Raw genomic sequence first — 21792 nt, 5'->3', positions numbered from 1 at the left:
GTTAAAATACATTTGCTACTATGTGGCTCTTCATACTTCACCTGTATCCAGGTTCAAAATAGCCGATTTGGACACTGATAAGCGCCTAAATTGGAAAGCAGTGGCTGTACAGTAACATGCTATTGTGACGTCAGAGCTCTGGCTCTACGCTTCATAGTGCTATTTTTCCCCTTCTGTTTTTAAAGGAACTCAACTTACTCCTGCACGTTGTAATGGTAGAATGTACACGGTGCAATTTCGAAATTGGGTCGCGCATCATCCGTTTTCCTCTTGTCATGTCAGTCATTGCATAGCTTAAAGAGCGATCTTTAACTTGTCATAAATGTCCATATTAACTAGTCCATGTCCACTAATGATTTTTAGCCACATTTTAGAGCCCATAGATTTTGCTGTAATGTTCGAGTCACTGCAAAATATTAGACATGGCAAAATGTATAGAATTGCAAGAAAAATTGCTTTAAAACTGTCAAATGTTATCTGCACCCCATGACAAAATGATTAGAATTGCAGGAAATAAGAGGGGGGGACTGCTCTTAATTGAGAATCACTTAAATGTTTGGTAAATCTATAGATTTGACATGTTTTGTCTGCTACAGATTTAGAGAACAACAATAGATAATAAAAATGTATGTCTCTAAAGTAGAAACATAAATAGTATAATATATGCTCCAATGTACTACCATGATGATGACTAATGATTTTACATCACAGTAAATTTGGAAAAAAATCTGAATTGATTTATTCAATCAAAGTGTATTGGTCGCGTACACATTTTAGCATTGTTACATCAGGTGCAGCGAAATGCTTGTGTTTCTAGCTCACACTTAACCCTAATTGCTCCAGAGGTGATGTACAATGGTGACCCTGGCTGTGACCCCACTCCCTGCGGGTATCTCAGGGGGAGTTGGGATATGCAAAAAACACTTTTCCATTACAGACTGTGTGTAACAGGACAAATATAAGCTCCCATCAAATTATTATTATATATATTTATATAGCCAATGCTTTAATCCAAAGTGGCAACAGTCAACGTATTTTGGTATGTGACCCCAGCGGGAATTGAACCCACAACTCTAGTGTCACTAATGCCATGCTCTTATGAGCTGAGCCACATACAGGACCACCACAATACAGAAGTACAACACAATACAGTAATATACAATACACGATTACAATACAGGTGGAAGATGTACGATTGCTATCCTCATAAACGTGCCACCCTCCTTCAGGGCATCGGTGAGGCATGCAATAACATCAATACAGACCTATGTCAGGCTTGGATTCGCCATACCAAAATGTTTTCCCCCAGGTGCATAAACAATGAGGATAATTACTGCAATTTCGATGAGAACCTATGGCCCAAGTGCTCAAGACAGTCTTCATGCAAACTAGTTCCCTGCAAAACACGATGTTTCTGTCATTTATTTATTTTGTTACATTGTGAAATATGTCTTTAAGGATCACACCTTTGATCACACGTGGGATAGAAATGATGGAAATTTGATGTTCAGTCAATTTTAATCGGCAGCGCAAGTGTATTGCCTAACGTGAAAACAGCGTAATGTACTGTAATTTACATACTACATTCAAATAACAATTTTCAAAAATTCCTATTGGATTAACTGGTTGTTAAGATAACTAAATTGTGTTTTGATGAAGTACTCATTATATTTCGCAGTAAACTTCTATTTTGGATCAAATGGCTGTGTGGTGAAAGAAGTCTCCAAACAAAATGAACGCACAATGAAAGGTGTTGAATGTAAGACTGGTTGCGTATCAAGTGTTACCAGATTGGTGTATTGTTCTAATAGTTTATCAAATTCAACACATACTTAAGAAAATAGTACCAAAATGATAAATACTGTAGTAGGGGCTGGATTGTGCTGTCACATTGACACTGGAGCAGAGAAGATGTTGACAGGGAGGACATTGCAAATAGTGACAAAAGGGCTTTTTTAGGCCGGTGGCATTGGGGGGTGGGGGAGGGGGTGAAGATAGGAGAGTGTGTGCTCGCATGAGTGCCTATGTGTGTGTGTGCTTGCCTCCGTGTGCATGCATGTCGTGCGTGAGTGGGGTCTCTGTGGAGGGAGGTTGCCTGTGGAGCCAAGCATGTGGATGCCCACCCACTCAGCCGCTCGCGGCCCTCGTCACTTCGCATCAATCCACAACCCCTCGATAAAAATAGGACAGCCGTCCTTAAAGCTACGTGGAACTGTGGAGAGCGGCGTGGGCCGACTCTGGGCCTCTCTGGCTCAGATGAGACTGAGACAGTGCCAGTCTGTTGTCATGCCAGCCACGTTGTCATGTCTCCTTCTCTCTCAAACATACACACTGTTCCATAGCGTCTCAATCTCTCTTGACCTTGTCTTCAGTTATAGCACACAAACAACCATAAGTGTAAACTCAGCAAAAAAAGAAACGTCCCTTTTTCAGGACCCTGTCAAAGATAATCCGTAAAAATCCAAATAACTTGACAGATCTTCATTGTAAAGGGTTTAAACACTGTTTCCCATGCTTGTTCAATGAACCATAAACAATTAATGAACACGCACCTGTGGAACGGTCGTTTTTAGACGGTAGGCAATTAAGGTCACAGTTATGAAAACTTAGGACACTAAAAGAGGCCTTTCTACTCACTCTGAAAAACGCCACAGAAAGATGCCCAGGGTCCCTGCTCATCTGCGTGAACGTGCCTTAGGCATGCTGCAAGGAGGCATGAGGACTGCAGATGTGGACAGGGCAATAAATTGCAATGTCCGTACTGTGAGACGCCTAAGACAGCGCTACAGGGAGACAGGATGGACAGCTGATCGTCCTCGCAGTGGCAGACCAAGTGTAACAACAACTGCACAGGATCGGTACATCTGAACATCACACCTGCAGGACAGGTACAGGATGGCGACAACAACTGCCCGGGTTACACCAGGAACACACAATCCCTCCATCAGTGCTCAGACTGTCCGCATTAGGATGAGAGAGGCTGGACTGAGGACTTGTAGGCCTGTTGTAAGGCAGGTCCTCACCAGACATTACCGGCAACAACGTTGCCTATGAGCACAAACCCACCGTCGCTGGACCTGACCGGACAGGCAAAAAGGGCTCTTCACTGACGAATCGCGGTTTTGTCTCACCAGGGGTGATGGTCGGATTCACGTTTATCGTCGAAGAAATGAGCATTACACCGAGGCCTGTACTCTGGAGAGGGATCGATATGGAGGTGGAGGGTCCATCATGGTCTGGGGCGGTGTGTCACAGCATCATTGGACTGAGCTTGTTGTCATTGCAGGCAATCTCAACACTGTGCGTTATAAGGAAGACATCATCCTCCCTCATGTGGTACCCTTCCTGCAGGCTCATCCTGACATGACCCACTAGCATGACAATGCCACCAGCCATACTGCTGGTTCTGTGTGTGATTTCCTGCAAGACAGGAATGTCAGTGTTCTGCCATGGCCAGCGAAGAACCCGGATCTCAATCCCATTGAGCACGTCTGTGACCTGTTGGATCGGAGGGGAGGGCTAGGGCCATTCCCCCCAGAAATGTCCGGGAACTTGCAGGTGCCTAGGTGGAAGAGTGAGGTAACACCTCACAGCAAAAACTGGCAAATCTGGTGCAGTCCATGAGGAGGAGCTGCACTGCAGTAAGCAATGCAGCTGGTGGCCACACCAGATACTGACTGTTACTTTTGATTTTGACCCCCCCAGGTGCAGCGAAATGCTTGTGTTTCTAGCTTACACTTAACCCTAATTGCTCCAGAGGTGATGTACAATGGTGACCCTGGCTGTCACCCCACTCCCTGCGGGTATCTCAGGGGGTGTTGGGATATGCAAAAAAACACATTTCCATTAGAGACTGTGTGTAACAGGACAAATATAAGCTCCCCTCAAATTATTATTATATATATTTATATAGCAAATGCTTTAATCCAAAGTGGCAACAGTCAATGTATTTTGGTATGTGACCCCAGTGGGAATTGACCCCACAACACTAGTGTCACTAATGCCATGCTCTTATGAATTGAGCCACATACAGGAGATTACTCAATGTAGCTGGTGGCCACACCAGATACTGACTGTTACTTTTGAATTTCATCCTCTAGGAAACCCTCCCTAATATACAGTATTTACAGCTGGGAGGCGTTACTTGTCCCAGTATCAACAGAGAACAGTACTAGTTAGTGTGACTGGGAGCAGAAACTAGTGATCAGGAAACGTTGTCCAGTCAGGGATACATTTAAATGCACAACAATCTTTCAGTATATCCAGGTGATGGTCAAGCATGTGAGATGGTCAAGCATGTGAGATAAGAGATTTTTATTTTATTTTATATAAACTTTTTTTGGGGCTGTAAAACTGGAGAAAATATATACTTGACTAAAAAGTCAGACTATGTCCTATACTCCCACCCAGTGGTGAAAAGTAGAGAATCACATGTTTTCACGTCACCTGAGTCAGGGCGGGGGGCTCTCGAATCTCATAGAATACTATGATACAATCTCATAAACATTTTATTATAGGGGTATGTTAACTACGTCCGATTGATTCACGGATATCATTTAAATGTATCAATTGGTCACATAATCTCACATGAAGATGTTTAAAGAATTCTAACGTCTACGAACGAATGTATAACATTTCAAATGTATTATGTAGTTGATTAATTACCCCTCCCTAAATGCAATAATGTAAATGATTAATTATTTACTGGCAATCGCTAAAACAATGTACCAGGCAGCAACCATATTCTGCTAAAGTGTTATCTAGCAGGCGATACACGCGGAGAGTTGTAGGGTGTGGATGTGGAAGACCCCGAACGGCCAAGATGGCGGCGTCCATGGCAGATGCCGGGGAGTTTGAGAAGTGGCTGAATTATCGACTAGACTCCTTAGAAGTGGACCAGGAGGTGTATGGAGCTTATATTTTAGGAATACTTCAAGAGGAGGAGAGTGACGAAGAGAAGGAGGACGCACTGCTAGGAATTCTATCTGCGTTTTTGGTAAATATAGCGGGCAGACATGCCATGCTTGCGCCGCGCTAAGTTCGTCAATAGCTGGCTAACGTGCTCAATGGTTACAAGTGGGTGTTAACTACGCTAACTAACAACTGAGTGACTACAATCGATCTGTTCCCATATAACTAACTGGTAACAACGTTAGAGACATGTGCCAATCTACCATTAGCCATATTTGGAGATTGGGGGTTAGGCGAATCAAACCTGAAGTTATCCACACCCTTTCTATTATTAGCCGGCTAGCCCGTTGTTGAGACTTCGGTGGAACTCTCCAGACAAACAGATGGTTCATGACATACAGCAGGGTGGCCAAGCCTCGAGAGCTACTAGGTACCGACCCGTTTGCAGGATTGAGTTGTTTTCACTAATCAGCTGCTCGTCAGGTTCAGTTGAATCAAGTTTGTTAGATCAGGGTTGGAGAAAGCCTACATGCTCAGTAGGCTGCTCCAAAAGTTGGCAACATCTGAGATAGAACATTTATTCTAACTGATGATTCATTGACACCGGGTCCTTCCCATTTGTTCTCAAATGAGAAGGGGGTCGCTGCAGCTCAATATGGCGTGTGGGAGTGTCGAAAGAAGTAGTGGCCCTTTTTTAGCATTGGGGAACAATGAGCGTGAGCGCCACATCTATGTCTATGGGCACAAGCACTGTTCATGACACAACTGTTCACCCCTCCTTGTTGAGAGAGAATATGGAAGGTTGAATGTTTGAGAAATGTCTCAACATCAACAGTCTCAACGTCAACAGTGAAGAGGCGACTCCGGGTTGCTGGCCTTATAGAGTTGTAAAGAAAAATACATATCTCAGACTGGCTAATAAAAATAAAAGGTTTGAGATGGGCAAAAGAACACAGACACTGGACAGATTAACTCTGCCTAGAAGGGGGCCTCCCACTCCTCTTTCTATTCTGGTTAGAGCCAGTTTGCGTTGTTCTGTGAAGGGAGTAATAATACACCGCGTTATACGAGATCTTCAGTTTCTTGGCAATTTCTTGTATGGAATAGCCTTAATTTCCCAGAGCAAGAATAGACTGACGAGTTTCAGAAGAAAGTTATTTGTTTCTGGCCATTTTGAGCCTGTAATCGAACCCACAAATGCTGATGCTCCAGATACTCAACTAGTCTAAAGACGGACACTTTTATTTATTCTTTAATCAGAACAGTTTTCAGCTGTGCTAACATAATTGCAAAAGGGTTTCTATTTTAAAATGATCAACTTGGATTAGCTAACACAACGTGCTATTGGAACACAGGATTGGTGGTTGCTGATAATGGGTCCTATAAGAGCTCTTTGTCACTTCCCACGAGCCGGGTTGTGGCAAACTCACCCTCATTATTGTGTGTGTGTGTGTGTGTGGGCCGGCTTACAATGATGGCAAAAAAACATTTGAGAGTGCTCTGACCCTGGTGCTAGGAGGGGGTACGCAGCTGGAAGTTGAATGTTTGAAGGGGTACGGGACTATAAAACATTTGGGAACCACTGGTCTAGTTGATCTGGACATTTCTGACAAGTTCTAAATAGTTCTCTAATGTATGTAATGACTGACATGATCAAGAAAACGGATTATGCACTATCCAATTTCAAAATTGCACCTTGTACAATCTACTATTACAACTTTCAAGAGTATGTTGAACGCCAGACTGCCGACCCCTCGCGCCCTCCATAGTTTGGGAACCACTGGGTTAGACCATTTGTTCCAATTCGGCCTGGGAGCCCATTCAATCTAGCCCGGTGGGAGGTTGGAGTAAAAAAAACTGTACACTGGTCACCGGCTTATCGACTAGTCGTGCAGCCCAATCAGCAACGCAAAATGGTCTTGAGTGGCAACATCTGCCCAATCAAATGATTCACTTTCCATACACCCACTCCTTTCAACACACCCACTCGTCCATACTAAAGTTGCCATATTGGGCTGCATCTAACCATACTTGTCTCAAGGTAGTGATGTTCAAATTCACTAACTAAATGCATCTCCATACTCCATACACTGTCTTTCATGCACAGGAGGATGAGAAACTTGAAGATGTCTGCAAAGAGATCATTAGTCAGTGGGCTGAGAGCTGTGCCCGGTCGGCAACCAAAAACAAGGAGGATGGTATGAACATAAATCAAAAGCTAGAAACTTAAAAGACAAGAACATTGTTCTAGCTGTACTTTCAGACATGAGCTAATAGCCGGAGCAGCCGTTGTATGAATTATGTGTTGAATTTCCTCTCTCTCTGTCTTTAGCTGAGGTACTGGCCATTGCCAATCTGATAGAGAAGCAGGCACAGATTGTGGTGAAACAGAAGGAAGTATCTCAGGAGTCCAGGAAGAGGAAAGAAGCTAAAGAAGCAGTCCTGGCTCAATATGCCAATATCACCGATGATGAGGAATATCCTTGGCTCAATATATTTCAACTATTGTGTACCCCTACAGTTATGCTTTGCCCCTTGTTAAACCTATACAGCTCTAAAGGTCTTAAGTGTTTATTTCTGTAATGTATAATGCAATCACTCCCAAAATGTTCATTTATATGTGACTGCAGTGAGGAACACTATTTTTCAAGTTTCCTTGACATCAACACTGAAGCTGAAGAGGAGGAGCAGGCTTTCCCCGCCAGTGGTGATAAATGTATCCTGTCTATGCCTCCCATTGCTCCTCCTATAACTCCTATTGAGGGAAAATGTACTTACTGTGATATGTGGTTGTCCCACCTAGCTATCTTAAGATGAATGCACTAACTGTCTCACTCTGGATAAGGGTGTCTGCTAAATGACTCAAATGGAATGCAAATGTATTGTTCACCGCATTAAGTAACATTTAACCAGTACTATATTTTTAAAAGACCACTTATGGCACCGTCACAGCTTCTTAACCCAGGTAATAGTACATTTTGGTCTGTATTTGTAAAGCGCCTCGGAATAAGAGTGCTGATCCCGGATCGGTGTTGCCTGTTAAATCTTGATTAAATGTATAGGGGAAACCTGATCCTAGATCAGCACTCCTACTATGATACGCTTTATGAATAGGGGCGCTGGTTTTGCTGTGAAACTCCTTTACTGGTCTCCTCAGCCCTGTTTAAGAACACCAACGTGGAGGAGGTTTTGAGCAGGAAGAAGCAGCAGAGGGACCAGGCTAAGGAAGATTCGCATAAGAAGAAAGAGACGGACAAGATGCAGCGCGAGAAGGATAAACTAGCGAGGCAGGACAGGAAGGACAAGGAGAAGAAACGCACACAGAAAGGGGAACGCAAAAGATGAGAAAAACAAATGACACTGTGGGACATTGTCACATGAAAAGCTTTGTTACTGGACAAAAAAAACTGAAATCAACATCTATTTTTACCTATCCCTTATTACCACCCGTACGATTGTAACATGACGTTGTAACAACTTGTCTGGACATTAATTGTTTTAACCAATTACCATTTTAGTTTTCTATAGATTTCAGTCATCAATCATCAAGCTTTATCTAAAGCTGGGAAGCGGTCCATCTATCTACAATGTGTTCTTTCTCCTCAACTGTGATTAATAAAGTAAATCAGTGGCTCTATGAAAAGCCAACTTTAATAGTCTATCTCTACTTGCTATGATCAACCTGCACAAGCTCTTGCCTGTATCTGTCATCCTACCATGTTGAAACTAAAGAGGCCGGTGTTTCGGTATCATTGCTGTCCCTGCCTCCTTTTCAATATGCCTCTACTAATGGGGAGACTGCTGGAAAATGAATAGTCATTCAATAGATGTAGCATGCAAGCCTTCACTCCAAACATGTTTGCCCAGCTTAAGTAATAATTTTTCAAGATAAATGTTTTTAAATGGCATTCAAATGTTCTGCAATTACTATAGGGGATATTGTAGTAAAAGGAAGGGGAAGTGCCCTATGGGATCTTAACTCACTCAGATTGAGGCACTGCTAGTATGTGCCAATGTGTTGCAAATGCTTTTCCTCTTTGGAGACGGATTCACTCAAGGCATTGTCATATTAAATCCATTCAGTTTGGCACCCAGGTCTTCATGTACTGTCTATGCACTCTCTTGTATGAGAATCAGAACAATGTGGAGGTTGATACTGTATACCTCGATTATATCATATACAATGTTTGCAGAATGGCAATGGGGTTCATTTTTAACATATTTTTGGAATAAATAAATGCCATTTTAAAGAGCTTTATTGTTCTTTGAATTAATAAAACAAACAATTATCGTGAAACATACAATTTCAAACAGGAACATTAAAAATACAGGAGTTTAAACACGTTTGCCACCTGTCTTACGAGTGTGTATTATGTTATTGATAGTATGTGTCTGTCAAACTTCAGTCTGATGTTTTTATGTTTTTGAAATGAGCTGTAAAGCAGCGTGATTAACATTCAGAGAACTACATTCAAAGTAAGAATAACATAAGAGTTAATTAACATCAATGCATGAGCAGTCCAAATTCCTAACCTGAGAGTAGGTAGGTTACAATACAGTGACTAGAGTATGTTGCATTTCAGGTAAACTGAGGAAGCACAAGGCTTCAAGTTGACGATTGATTGGTATGTTAACATGGAATATGACAGAAAATTGGTTCCCATTGCCATATCTACTCAACTTAGGAGGCAATGATCACTTATCCACAATTATTGGTTGTTAAGAAGCATATTAGAGAACTGAATGTCAAATCACATTCAAATAAATAAGTAAAAAAATCTGGAAAACATTCAAATGAATGCCATGTTTTAATAATTATAAATAGTATCTTTAAATTATATTCGGGCTTTCTAAGATTCCCATTATTTTCGATGACCCTAATCACAAAATATTGTTATTTTTGAAGATAAATTATGCCTCAACACATTTCATATTATGAATTCCCCTACCCCAAGAGCAACTGTCAAACAAAGTGTATTAACATTTGTGGCCACTAAGGTAAATGAAACTCATTTTCCTTGTAATGATTGCAAGGACCCTAGCTCTCAGGTAGGTGACAATACTGTTGAATGTAATACTGTATATTCTAGTTATCACCACCACGCAGATAAAAAATATCTGATCAGACTCTGCTCTCTCTCATGTTCCTAATATAAGCTTGTTAACAGGGATTTACTGGGGCTGAAGGGATTCTCAATTCAACAGCATAATAGAATTGTACTGCAATTTAAAATAAATGCACCCCCGGTTATCACATTACATTGTTCTGAACAACCTGCTTTAGATTTTAAATAAGACGGATAATCTCAGAAAATAATACATTTCCTCTGTTTGCTCAAACTGAGGCTACATGCAAGAATTCCTTCTATTCTGTCTAATGTGATCAAAATTTAATCTGGCCTAATGCTCCTCACTGGTCTTGCTCTCAGCAACATCTATAGCATGAACGTGAGTGTCACGTGAACCATAGGGTGGCTCAGTGGCATCAGAACTGGATAAGTGTTCTCCCTGGGCTGGTCTCCTCAGAGGTGCTCTGCTCATCCAGCTTGTCCGTGTTGGACTTGGGTAGGGTCATCTGTAGGGCACACCACAGGGCAGTGCGGACTTCCTTGTGGTCAAACACAGATCCCTCAGTGCTGTAGCAAGCAGCAGGATATCTAGCAGAAATACAGGCAAAAAAATAAGACAGCTGTTGCGTAAAGTAATTCAGTAAAAATACTTTAAAGTACTACTTAAGTCGTTTTTGGGGGTATCTGTACATTACTATTTATATTTTTGACAAGTTCTACTTTTACTTCACTACATTCCTAAAAAAAAGTATACTTTTTACTCCATACATTTTCCCTGGTACCCAAAAGTACTTGTTATACTTTTGATACTTAAGTATATTTAAAACCAAATACTTTTATACTTTTACTCAAGTAGGATTTTACTGGGTGACTTTCACTTTTACTTGAGTCATTTTCTATTAAGGTATCTTTACTTTTACTCATGTATGGCAATTGGGTATTTTTTCAACCACTGGTTTTTAGGCCTCATCATCAGAGCTGACAAATGCTGCTCATCCATAACACGGAAAGGCAAATGTAGAAGATAAGCTCTGTTATTTGCTCTTTCGAGGAAATAAAATATAAAAGGCTCTACAGAATACAAAATGGCAGCCATATTTCCAGAACAAATCTAAAACAACATTGGAAGACAAGCACAGACAAATGCTTGGGGATTCAGTTGTTCAGAACTAGCTGTGGCTCATTAATGACTTAGTGTTGAGTTACCTCTGTCCTCTCTGAAATGTGCGCTGGCCTGTCTCTGATGGTTTGAAGTGTTGACAAATTCCTCATTGCGTCTGGCCTGAGTAATGTAAATAGCCTCGAGGTGTCTGTCCAGTGCTGAACAAATATTGGCATGGAGGGGGAAGCTACGCAGACGCTCCATTTTACCCAGAAGGCTCACCACCTATGATATAAGAGGAAAATCAATTCCATCAATATTTCTTCCAATGTATTTTGAAACACTTGCAGAACTTGATGGGTGTTCATCTAGCCTACAGCAACTGGTATTGATGTATTGGTCTTAATCAACTCTTCTATCAACACTCATGCCAACATTCATGGAATTAGCCATCATCTAATCCTAAAATTCCAAAGTGGACATTTAACCTCCTAGAGTCGATTCACACACCGGTGCGTCAATCTAAGTAACATATATATTTTTTAAATCCCCATTAAAACCTGTCAGTTTAACCTAGAGATATCTGCATTGGATGAGTCTCTTTCCACCACATCTGCCGATGTAGCACTTTCACATCTGCGTTTGGGCTAGAAACTAATGCTGCCCCAAGTGTCATGGGACTCGTCTGTAGGTAACTGGTACTGGTTTTAAAAAATTTATGGAAATATGAAGGTAGTTTTGTGCCTACCCAAAAAAGGGGTTGAATATGTGTAAAAAAATATAAATGTTTTGTGAGCTTTCTTATATCTCCTAGATATAGGACAAACACTTCAAAACCTTGTTTCTTGTGATTTATTTTTGACTGTCTTTTTTGCCAATTACAGTGCATTCGGGAAGTATTCAGACCCCTTAACTTTTCCCACATTTTGTTACGCCTTATTCTAAAATGGATTAAATCGCTTTTTCCCCCTTATCAATCTACACAATACTCCATAATGACAAAGCATGAAATGGATTTTTAGAAATGTTTGCAAATGTATTTTTTTAAATTAACAAAAAAGTTCAAATATAACATTTACATAAGTAATCAAACCCTTTACTCAGTCCTTGTTGAAGCACCTTTGGCAGCGATTACAGCCTTGTGTCTTCTTTGGTATGACGCTACAAGCTTGGCACACCTGTATTTGGGGAGTTATTCTCTGCGGATCCACTCAAGCTCTGTCAGGTTGGATGGGGAGTGTTGCTGCACAGCTATTTTCAGGTCTCTCCAGAGATGTTCGATCGGGTTCAGAGATGTCTCCCGCCACTCCTGGGTCTCTCAGATGTCTGGGTTCAAGTCTGGCTGTGCCACTCAAGGACATTCAGAGACTTCTCCCGAAGCCACTCCTGTGTTGTCTTGGCTGTGTGCTTAAGGCCGTTGTCCTGTTGGAAGGTGAACCTTCGCCCCAGTCTGAGGTCCTGGGCACTCTGGAGCAAGTTTTCATCAAGGATCTCTCTATTTTGGTACCCTTCCCCAGATCTGTGCCTCGACACAAGGGTTTGAATACTTATGTAAATAAGGTATTCAACTTTTTAAATGTTTTAATACATTTCCAAATTTCCAAAAACCTGTTTCCGCTTTGTCATTATGGGGTATTGTGTCCCCAGTCCACCTGACTGTGCTGCTGCTCCAGTTTCAACTGTTCTGCCTTATTATTATTCGACCATGCTGGTCATTTATGAACATTTGAACATCTTGGCCATGTTCTGTTATAATCTCTACCCGGCACAGCCAGAAGAGGACTGGCCACCCCACATAGCCTGGTTCCTCTCTAGGTTTCTTCCTAGGTTTTGGCCTTTCTAGGGAGTTTTTCCTAGCCACCGTGCTTTTACACCTGCATTGCTTGCTGTTTGGGGTTTTAGGCTGGGTTTCTGTACAGCACTTTGAGATATCAGCTGATGTACGAAGGGCTATATAAATACATTTGATTTGATTTGATTTATAGATTGATAAGGGACATTTTTCCCCAATCAATTTTAATAAGGCTGTAATGTAACAAAATGTGGAAAAAGTCAATGGATCTGAATACTTTCTGAATGACCTGTATGAATGTGTTATTCAATGCGTTTCTATAGTAGTAAAGGCCAAATTCAATACTTTATCAAATCTTTCAAACTATATATTTTGACACATAAAAGGGGCCCTAAAATTCTAAATCAAATAGCTAAATGATCCTTCTTAAAACAATTCCATATGTCAGTTTAGAATCCCCCCCCAGCTTAGACTTATCAGAATGAATATTTCTCACCTTGGCTTGTTCTCGGATCTGGTCCACGATGAGACGGTCCACTCTGGAAGGGTTAGGTGGGATTTTGGGGAGGGCACTGCTGGTCACCACAGAAATCCGCTTTCCAGGATAACTCATGGTAAGGACGTCCTCTGTCTAAAACACATCATATAAAAAACCACAACTCCAACCAGTCGAACTATACATTTGAATCCTAGTTCGGGAGACATTCTTACCAAGTATTGTATTGCAGCATAATCAGATAAATAATAAGGGTTTCAAGATGATCACAAGAAGCAAAAACATTCCCACTAAATGAACCACTCATTTTTATTGCTCACCTTCTTCCTCTCCTTCTCCAGGACTCTCCACTGCTCATAGCACTCCTCCAGGTGGAAGTGGAGCTGGCTCATGGGTCCTCCCTGGTTCCTTATTATCCTCGGGGAGCGGAGGCCTCCCATCATCCCTGGGTAGGGGTTCTCTCCGCTGGAGCCCATCATGTCATTGAGGTAAGGGTTGAAAGCTGCAAACTCCCCGTCTGGCAGCAGGTCACACAGGTCCATGGGGGGGGTGGAACCGCCGTAGGGGAAGGAGGATCTGGAGTTGAAGCTGGCAGAGTTCAGAGACATGTGGCAGGAGTTCTGTCTGGGGTCATTCACAGCCTGATACATGCAAGGCAGAAAGGCTGGGTTCTTTCCTGCGTTGACGGTGCCGTTTCCTCCACCGAATCTCTGAGAGCCATACATGCTGCCGGGTAGGTCGAGGTAAGGGTTTTGCAGGAGCCCCTGCTTTTTGTCCCCGTCTCCTGTCATGTGAGTGCTGGTCTGGGGCCTTGTCTTCCCATCCAAGCGCTGAGTGGAGGAACAGCCATCAGCCACCAGTCCAGCCATGTGCATCCTGCTCTTGTCCAGCTGCATCTCAAAGTCACTGTCGCTGGCTCCCCTCCTCATCCCGCCCATGCCCATCCCGACCTGGTTCTGTCCTTCCCTGCTGCTGTGGAGGTTGGGCCCGTCCCCCTGACTGTAGTCCTGGATGCACGGTGGTGGTCCTCTCTGCATCTGGTGGGAGTGCTGAGGTACAAACTCAGGCACAGAGTGGGACAGCATCTTGGACGGCCCAGAGGATAAACAGTTTCCCCTTGGCTGCTGATGCTGCTGCTTGAGTTTGTTCTGCAACTGGTTCTGCTGGCTATAATGGTTAGAGTGCTGGTTCAGACTCAGGCCCGTAGAGAGGGGGTTGCTTCCTTTCTGGACAGCCATCTTGTTTTGGTGAGAAATTGTAGGATTAAAAGACGCTGAGAATGATTTTGGTTGTTGGAAATACTCAACGTGTTGTGGACCAAATCCAGATAAGTCTTTGGAATCAAAGTCTCTCTGTAGCGGCTGTTTGCTCTTCATTCCTCCATCAGTCTCCCTCTGCATGGCTCCATACTCCCCTCCCAGTTCCTTCTTAAACTGCAAGGCTTGAGTGCTTTGCCCAGGCATCCTTGTGTTGGAGAAGTTCCTCTGTTCGGCCATGATGTTGTCATACTGCATCTGCACACTCTGCCGGTTCTGGGGCTCCCTATCACATGCGTTGTCCTGCTCACCCACCATCAGGGCCTGGATGTTGCTGGCCAGCCTGTTGACCTCTTGCATGGTGTACTGCTTGGTCCTTCTGGGTTTGGCGCTGATCTGGCCTGGGAACTCTCCATAGTAGTGGTCAAAGCACTGGCTGTTTATCTTGCTCTGGGGGCAGAAGGAGGGTGCAAAGGCATCCGTGTGGTCAGAAAGAGCGTTCCTAGACCCACAGAAGCCTCCAAACTTCTCAGCTGTGTTGTACTCGTGTTTACTTGGCCTCGTGTTTGAACGGTAGGCGTTCCCCACGTTGGGCAGTGGTAGCCCTGGCGGCTTCGGCAGGTCTTGGGTCTGTAGAGAGTATCTAGTGTCCATGTCTCCATTGCAGGAAGAGAGGAGCCACTGCTGGTCACTGGTATCAAAGCTGTTGAAACGCTGGTAGAATTCTTCGGAACCTCGGTTCATTGGCTGCCCTTGTGCTTTACTGAAAGACTCAGGGTAAACATGGTTCGGCAGAAAGTTGGACTGCACTTTGGACTCAGACTGGAAGTACTGCTGGCAATCGTCGCTCATTGACTTGGGAGACCAGACAGATTTCAGTTGGGATAATGTCCTAAAAGGAGAGTTGAGAAGTTAAAGGTTAAATACAGTTTTTTAAACACAATTGAAAGTCTCAAAGTCATTACTGGCAAACATTGCGGTTTCCATTTCCAATTCCCATTCATTTGACTCCCAACACAATGAAATGAGCTCATATCACTGAAGACAAACAATACCCTCCTAATGAATAACTTACTCTTCAGTATAGTAACTGTCCATTTGATCAGCCTCCTCCAAGATATTTGACACCAGCCCATAGAGATCAGCTTCACTTCCACAGTCATTTCCATCTGGGAGATTCCTCGGAGATTTAAAACATAAGAATTTCAAAAGACGTGAAAAAGAAGACCATTTACATTTCAAATGGAGTGGGACATACAGTATATGACAAAGTCCAGTGGTTATTAGAAGTTCAACTGAATTTCAAATGGACAGTGTGTTCATGAACACCTTGTGTCTTCAAATCACCTCTATGATTTCAGTACAATTAATTAGAATAAACAAAAATGCAACAATTTCAAAGATTTTACTGAGCTACAGTTCATATAAGGAAATCAGTCCACTTAAATAAATTCCTTAGGCCCTAATCTATGGATTTCACATGACTGGGAATACAGATAGGCATCTGTTGGTCACAGATACTGTACCAAAAAAAAAAAGTAGGGTAATGGATCAGAAAACCAGTCTGTATTTGGTGTGACCACCATTTGCCTCATGCAGCGCGACACATCTCCTTCGCATAGAGTTGATCAGGCTGTTGATTGTGACCTGTGGAATGTTGTCCCATTACTCTTCAATGGCTGTGCGAAGTTTCTGCATATTGGCAGGAACTGGAAGACACTGTCATACACATCGATCCAGAGAATCCCAAACATGCTCAATGGGTGACATGTCTGGTGAGTATGCAGGCCATGGAAGAACTGGGACATTTTCAACTTCCTGGAATTGTGTACAGATCCTTGCAATATGGGGCCGTGCATTATCACGCTGAAACCTGAGGTGATGGCGTCGAATGAATGGCACAAAAAAGGATTTAGTCACGGTATCTCTTTGCATTCAAATTGCCATTGATAAAATACAATTGTGTTTGTTGTCTGTAGCTTATGCCTGCCCATACCATAACCCAGTGTTGTAAAATCCTTAAGTAAAAATACTTTAAAGTACTACTTAAGTAATTTTTTGTACTTTAATGTTAATATTGTTGACTACTTTTACTTTTACTTCAATACATTTCTAAAGAAAATGTTGTACTTTTAACTCCATACATTTTCCCTGACACCCAAAAGTACTTGTTATATTTTGAATGCTTAGCAGGACAGAACATGGTCAAATTCACACACTTATCAAGAGGACATCCCTGGTCATCTCTACTACCTCTGATCTGGCGGACTCACTAAACACAAATACTTTGTTTGTAAATGATGTCAGAGTGTTGGAGTGCGCTCCTGGCTATCTGTAAATAAATAAAAAACATGAAAATTGTGCCTACTGGTTTGCTTAATATAAGTAATTAGAAAAGATTCATACTTCTACTTTTGATACTTAAATACATTTACTTTTGATACTTAAGTATACTTACCTCCAAATACTTTTAGACTTTTACTCAAGTAGTATTTTACTGGGTGACTTTCACTTTTACTTGAGTCATTTTCTATTAAGGTATCTTTACTTTTACTAAAGTATGACAATTGGGTACTTTTTCCACCACTGCCATAACCCCACCGCCACCATGAGGCACTCTGTTCACAACATTGACATCAGCAAACCACTCGCCCACACGACGCCATACACGTGGTCTGCGGTTGTGAGGCCAGTTGGAGTTACTGACAAATTCTCTAAAACGACAGAGTATGGTACAGAAATTAACATTAAATTCTCTGGCAACAGCTCGGGTGGACATTCCTGCAGTCAGCACACTAATTGCACGCTCCCTCAAAACTTGAGACACCTGTGGCATTGTGTTTCTCCTGGCAACGGAGAAATGCTCACTAAAAGGGATATAAACACATTTGAGGCCGAAATTTGAGAGACATAAGCTTTTTGTGCATATGGACAATTTCTGGGGTCTTTTATTTCAGCTGATGAAACATGGAACCAACACTTTACATGCTGCGTTTATATTTTTGTTCAGTATAAATTAAGACTTGGTCTTCCTTTTCCCAATACATTCTTCAGACTGTCAATGATAAATACTAGTATGACAAAACACAGTATGGACCAGGTCAGTATACAATTCTGAGAGTTGCATTAGAAATAGTTAGTTTAGTTACCTGCTTTTAACATTGTTCTGGGTGCAATTAATGAGTTGGTATGGATCATCCTGTGCCGACCAGGGTGTGTAGGACATGGGAGGTTCTTCTGACAGTGAGAAATCGGGTAATGGGATGTAAGGATGCAATAGCCTTTCGGTGTCTGCAGTTCCACAGGTCTGCGAGACAATAAAAAAGGAAATTCATGAACCCTAGTGAAAACATCAGCCAGTCTGGTGAGAGATGAGAGATAGCATTCTGATTCCGTTTTGCCTACAATAGACAATTCATACCTAAGACTTACAAAACACTAGCTACTTATTATAAACCATTAATAAACACACCACTTGAATTATTTATCATCTATAGCGTACATTGTAATGAACTGCAGTCTAGAAAAGTAAAACACTTCTTTTGAATGTCTCACCTGATGCTTATTTGAGGAAAAGAATGAGTCTGAACCTGATGATGCACTCTGGAATCGATCAAACGCCATTCTCACTCCTCTTGAACTTGCACTTATTCTATTCTTCACTGCATTATTCAACTAAACATTACAAAGATATTCATACAAACATTCAACAGAACAATACAGTTTCATTGACTAGCTATCTTGATGATTACATATACAGCTAGCAGGGTAATAACATGTTGTTTTGCACATGGCTAACTCGGCCCAAGTCATATTGTAATTAAATGTACGTTAGCTAGCAACAGTAGCGAACGTTAACTAGCTAAGTTAGTTAGAAAGGTAGAAAGAAGGATGCTCGGCAGGTGTCTAGCTAGCTAAACCCAAAACACCCAAAACAAACAACTTTTATGAGTTCAATCGACAACCTATTCTGAATGACACAGTAATAACAGACACGTTTCACTTTTGTCCTAAGTTAGCGTTTGTGTCCCTTGTCTCCCTCAGTCACACGGTTTATGTCTAACTTAACTAAATGTAGCTAGTCAACTGGGCTAGCTAGCTAGCTTACCTCCATAAATTCACTTGTAAACAACGTTTCTGTATGATAATTCCCCAGGTGAAATGTTCACGATTTAAAAATCTAACTTTTCTAAAAAAATAATAATAATAATTAAATCAAACGGACTTTAAACAATGACAGGGGAAATCACTAGTACACTGCGGCTAGCTACAGAAGTATTGATCTCGAGCTTGCCAGTTGCTCTTCTCGCTTTTATAAAGTAGCGTCACGCGCAAGACCTTCAGCGGACATCTCACTCAAGACCTTCAGCGGACATCTCACTCAAGACCTTCAGCGGACATCTCACTCAAGACCTTCAGCGGACATCTCACTCACGACCTTCAGCGGACATGTCACTCAAGACCTTCAGCGGACATCTCACTCAAGACCTTCAGTGGACATCTCACTCAAGACTTTCAGCGGACATCTCACTCAAGACCTTCAGCGGACATCTCACTCAAGACCTTCAGCGGACATCTCAGCGGAGTTTTCACAACAACTCCCCGCGAATAACATGCTCTTCTTTTATCACTGACTGTCTCAAAGGTGATGATTGGTCCATAAAGAAGCTTTTTCACCCAATGGGTTCCAATAGGGATTGTACACATAAAGGGCATAGCAATGCAGGAACAAACACCATTAAAATATGGGGGAATAGCCAATCAACCAAATATGAATAAACTTCCCTTGTACAAGTTTACTATCAATGATGTCTTTTTTATTTTGGAACTATATCATGAGGCTTTGGCAATGTTAACATATGTTTCCATGCCAATAAAGCCTCTTGAATTGAATTGACTGGACATCTTTGGTTACAAGTGTTGCAAATGCATTGTCCTACAATACCCACAAGATGTCGCTATGTCTATAGTTTTTTTGCGTTGGCCAGATAGATAGATAGATAGATAGATAGATAGATAGATAGATAGATATGTCACAAGAAAAGGGCAACCAGTGAAGAACAAACACCCTTGTAAATACAATCCATATTTATGCTTGTTTATTTTCCTTTATGTCCTTTAACCATTTGTACGTTGTTACATATATGTATATATATGTATAATGTATAATATGACATTTGTAATGTCTTTATTGTTTTGACATTTCTGTATGTGTAATGTTTACTGTTAATTTTTATTGTTTATTTCACTTTTGTATATTGCTTGCTTTGGCAATGTTAACACGTTTCCCATGCCAATGAAGCCCCTTGAATTGAATAGATAGATAGATAGATAGATAGATAGATAGATAGATAGATAGATAGATAGATAGATAGATAGATAGATAGATAGAGAGAGAGAGAGAGACCGACAGACAGACAGACAGACAGACAGACAGACAGACAGACAGACAGACAGACAGACATTGCTTCAATTCAGCCACAAGAGCATTAGTGAGGTCAGGCACTGATGTTGGGCGATTAGGCCTGGCTCGCTATCGGCATTCCAATTCATCCCAAAGGTGTTCGATGCGGTTGAGGTCAGGGATATGTGCAGGCCAGTCAAGTTCTTCCACACTGATCTTGACGAACAATTTCTGTGTGGACCTCGCTTTGTGCACAGGGGCATTGTCATGCTGAAACAGGAAAGGGCCTTCCCCAAACTATTGCCTCAAAGTTGGAAGCACAGAATCTCGAGAATGACAATGTATGCTGTAGCATTAAGATTCCCCTGCCCGAACCATGAAAAACAACCCCAGACCATTATTCCTCCTCCACCAAACTTTACTGTTGACACTGTGCATTGTGGAAGGTAGTGTTCTCCTGGCATCCGCCAAATCCAGATTCATCCGTCGAACTGCCAGATGGTTAACCGTGCTTCATCACTCCAGAGAACACAGGTTGTAGCAACCTCATGGTGGGTACAGGGAAATTAGAGTATCATGTAGCAACCTAAACCTATCGATGTTACATTGAACTGGGTGAATGGAATATGAATGGCAGTTATCCAATATGCTGTAATAGAAATAAGGCCATGTCCATAAAAAAAAACGCCCTACGAAAAAAGATTGCAGTTAAACACGGTTGTATAACTGTAGTTAGAATGCAGAATAACTGCAGGATGCTGCAAATACTGCGTCCAATATAACGCAATTGTTTTTTTACTGCAGGCATTTTGCAGTGTAACTGCAGTTACAGTGCAATCACTGCGTCCAGAATACCACAGTCGACTGCAGTTACTGCACTTTTACTGCAATTTCAAAACCACTCTCTTTTTTTGGTAAGGGCCTAAAGCAGCTTATATTCCCTGGCCATACATGGCTAACTATTACTTCCCTCTCCCACAGACTATCCACACTGACTCTAGGCCCATCCACAGGTCTCTACCCACTCTGACACACGCACCTTCACTGTCACTTTTACTCACACACACACACACACACACACACACACACCCTCACAGCCGCACTGCTGCTAAATTATTATTAATTTGATGTATTACTACCATTATGCTGCAGTTCATTGTTCATTGATTACTGATTGCATCCCCATTAATATCGTCCAATTTATCCTGCTACTGGTCACTATTAATCCTGATTACGTGTTGATATTACCATTAGTATATTACCATAGTATTTAAATATTCCTGCTACCAGTCACTTTTCAGCCCAGTTTACACTGCTATATTGTTTATTGTTATTAACATTATTATTATTTATCCAGCTACCAATCACTTTTGCCTCATCTATGCCTGCCTACGTGTACATATCTACTACCTCAGCTCCTCGAGTATCCCTGCTCACTGTAAATTTGGTACTGACACTGTTTTCCTTTTTCTTCCTTTCTTATCTCTTATTTTTCGTGACAAATAACATTTGAAACCTAACTGATATATAGATAGATAAATAGATATATGCACATCTTGGCGTTGTGAGCGAGGCTACACTACAGTATGGTTCATTCAGGGGATGCATACTGTACTGAAGTTACTCAGACTCTCCCAAGTTGATACTGCTCTGCAATTCCATTGGCCAGCAAAACACTGGGAAGGGGTGGGAATCTGTTTCTAGAGCCCCCTTATCCCCATCCCTCCTCCTCCCGACTTTACTTTCAAACCAACCACAGAAA

At 41.8% G+C, this 21792-nt stretch overlaps 1 protein-coding gene and 1 pseudogene across 1 annotated transcript; one reads left to right on the top strand and one right to left on the bottom strand.

Moving 5' to 3' along the window:
* The first annotated feature begins 4786 nt into the window (after positions 1 to 4786).
* On the top strand, positions 4787 to 9164 carry LOC115104137 (coiled-coil domain-containing protein 43-like). Its single transcript, XM_029625376.2, has 5 exons — positions 4787 to 4996; positions 7019 to 7109; positions 7244 to 7388; positions 7581 to 7627; positions 8069 to 9164. Exons 1-5 carry the CDS (start codon positions 4823 to 4825, stop codon positions 8254 to 8256), a joined length of 645 nt encoding a protein of 214 aa, XP_029481236.1. The 5' UTR covers positions 4787 to 4822; the 3' UTR covers positions 8257 to 9164.
* Positions 8805 to 15790, bottom strand: LOC115104136 (meiosis-specific coiled-coil domain-containing protein MEIOC-like; annotated as a pseudogene).
* Positions 15791 to 21792: the final 6002 nt, after the last annotated feature.

The sequence above is a fragment of the Oncorhynchus nerka genome, linkage group LG21 (assembly GCF_034236695.1).
Source record: "Oncorhynchus nerka isolate Pitt River linkage group LG21, Oner_Uvic_2.0, whole genome shotgun sequence".
In the NCBI taxonomy this organism is placed as follows: domain Eukaryota; kingdom Metazoa; phylum Chordata; class Actinopteri; order Salmoniformes; family Salmonidae; genus Oncorhynchus; species Oncorhynchus nerka.
This window is presented reverse-complemented; position numbering and strand designations above follow the sequence as displayed.

What these genes read in the sequence shown, in the direction of transcription:
- LOC115104137 (XM_029625376.2), top strand. Translation starts at nt 4,823, where the DNA reads ATGGCGGCGTCCATGGCAGATGCCGGGGAGTTTGAGAAGTGGCTGAAT. An exon ending in AACCAAAAACAAGGAGGATG is followed by an intron (nt 7,110 to 7,243) that starts GTATGAACATAA and finishes CTCTGTCTTTAG; the next exon opens with CTGAGGTACTGGCCATTGCC. An exon ending in AATATCACCGATGATGAGGA is followed by an intron (nt 7,389 to 7,580) that starts ATATCCTTGGCT and finishes TGACATCAACAC; the next exon opens with TGAAGCTGAAGAGGAGGAGC.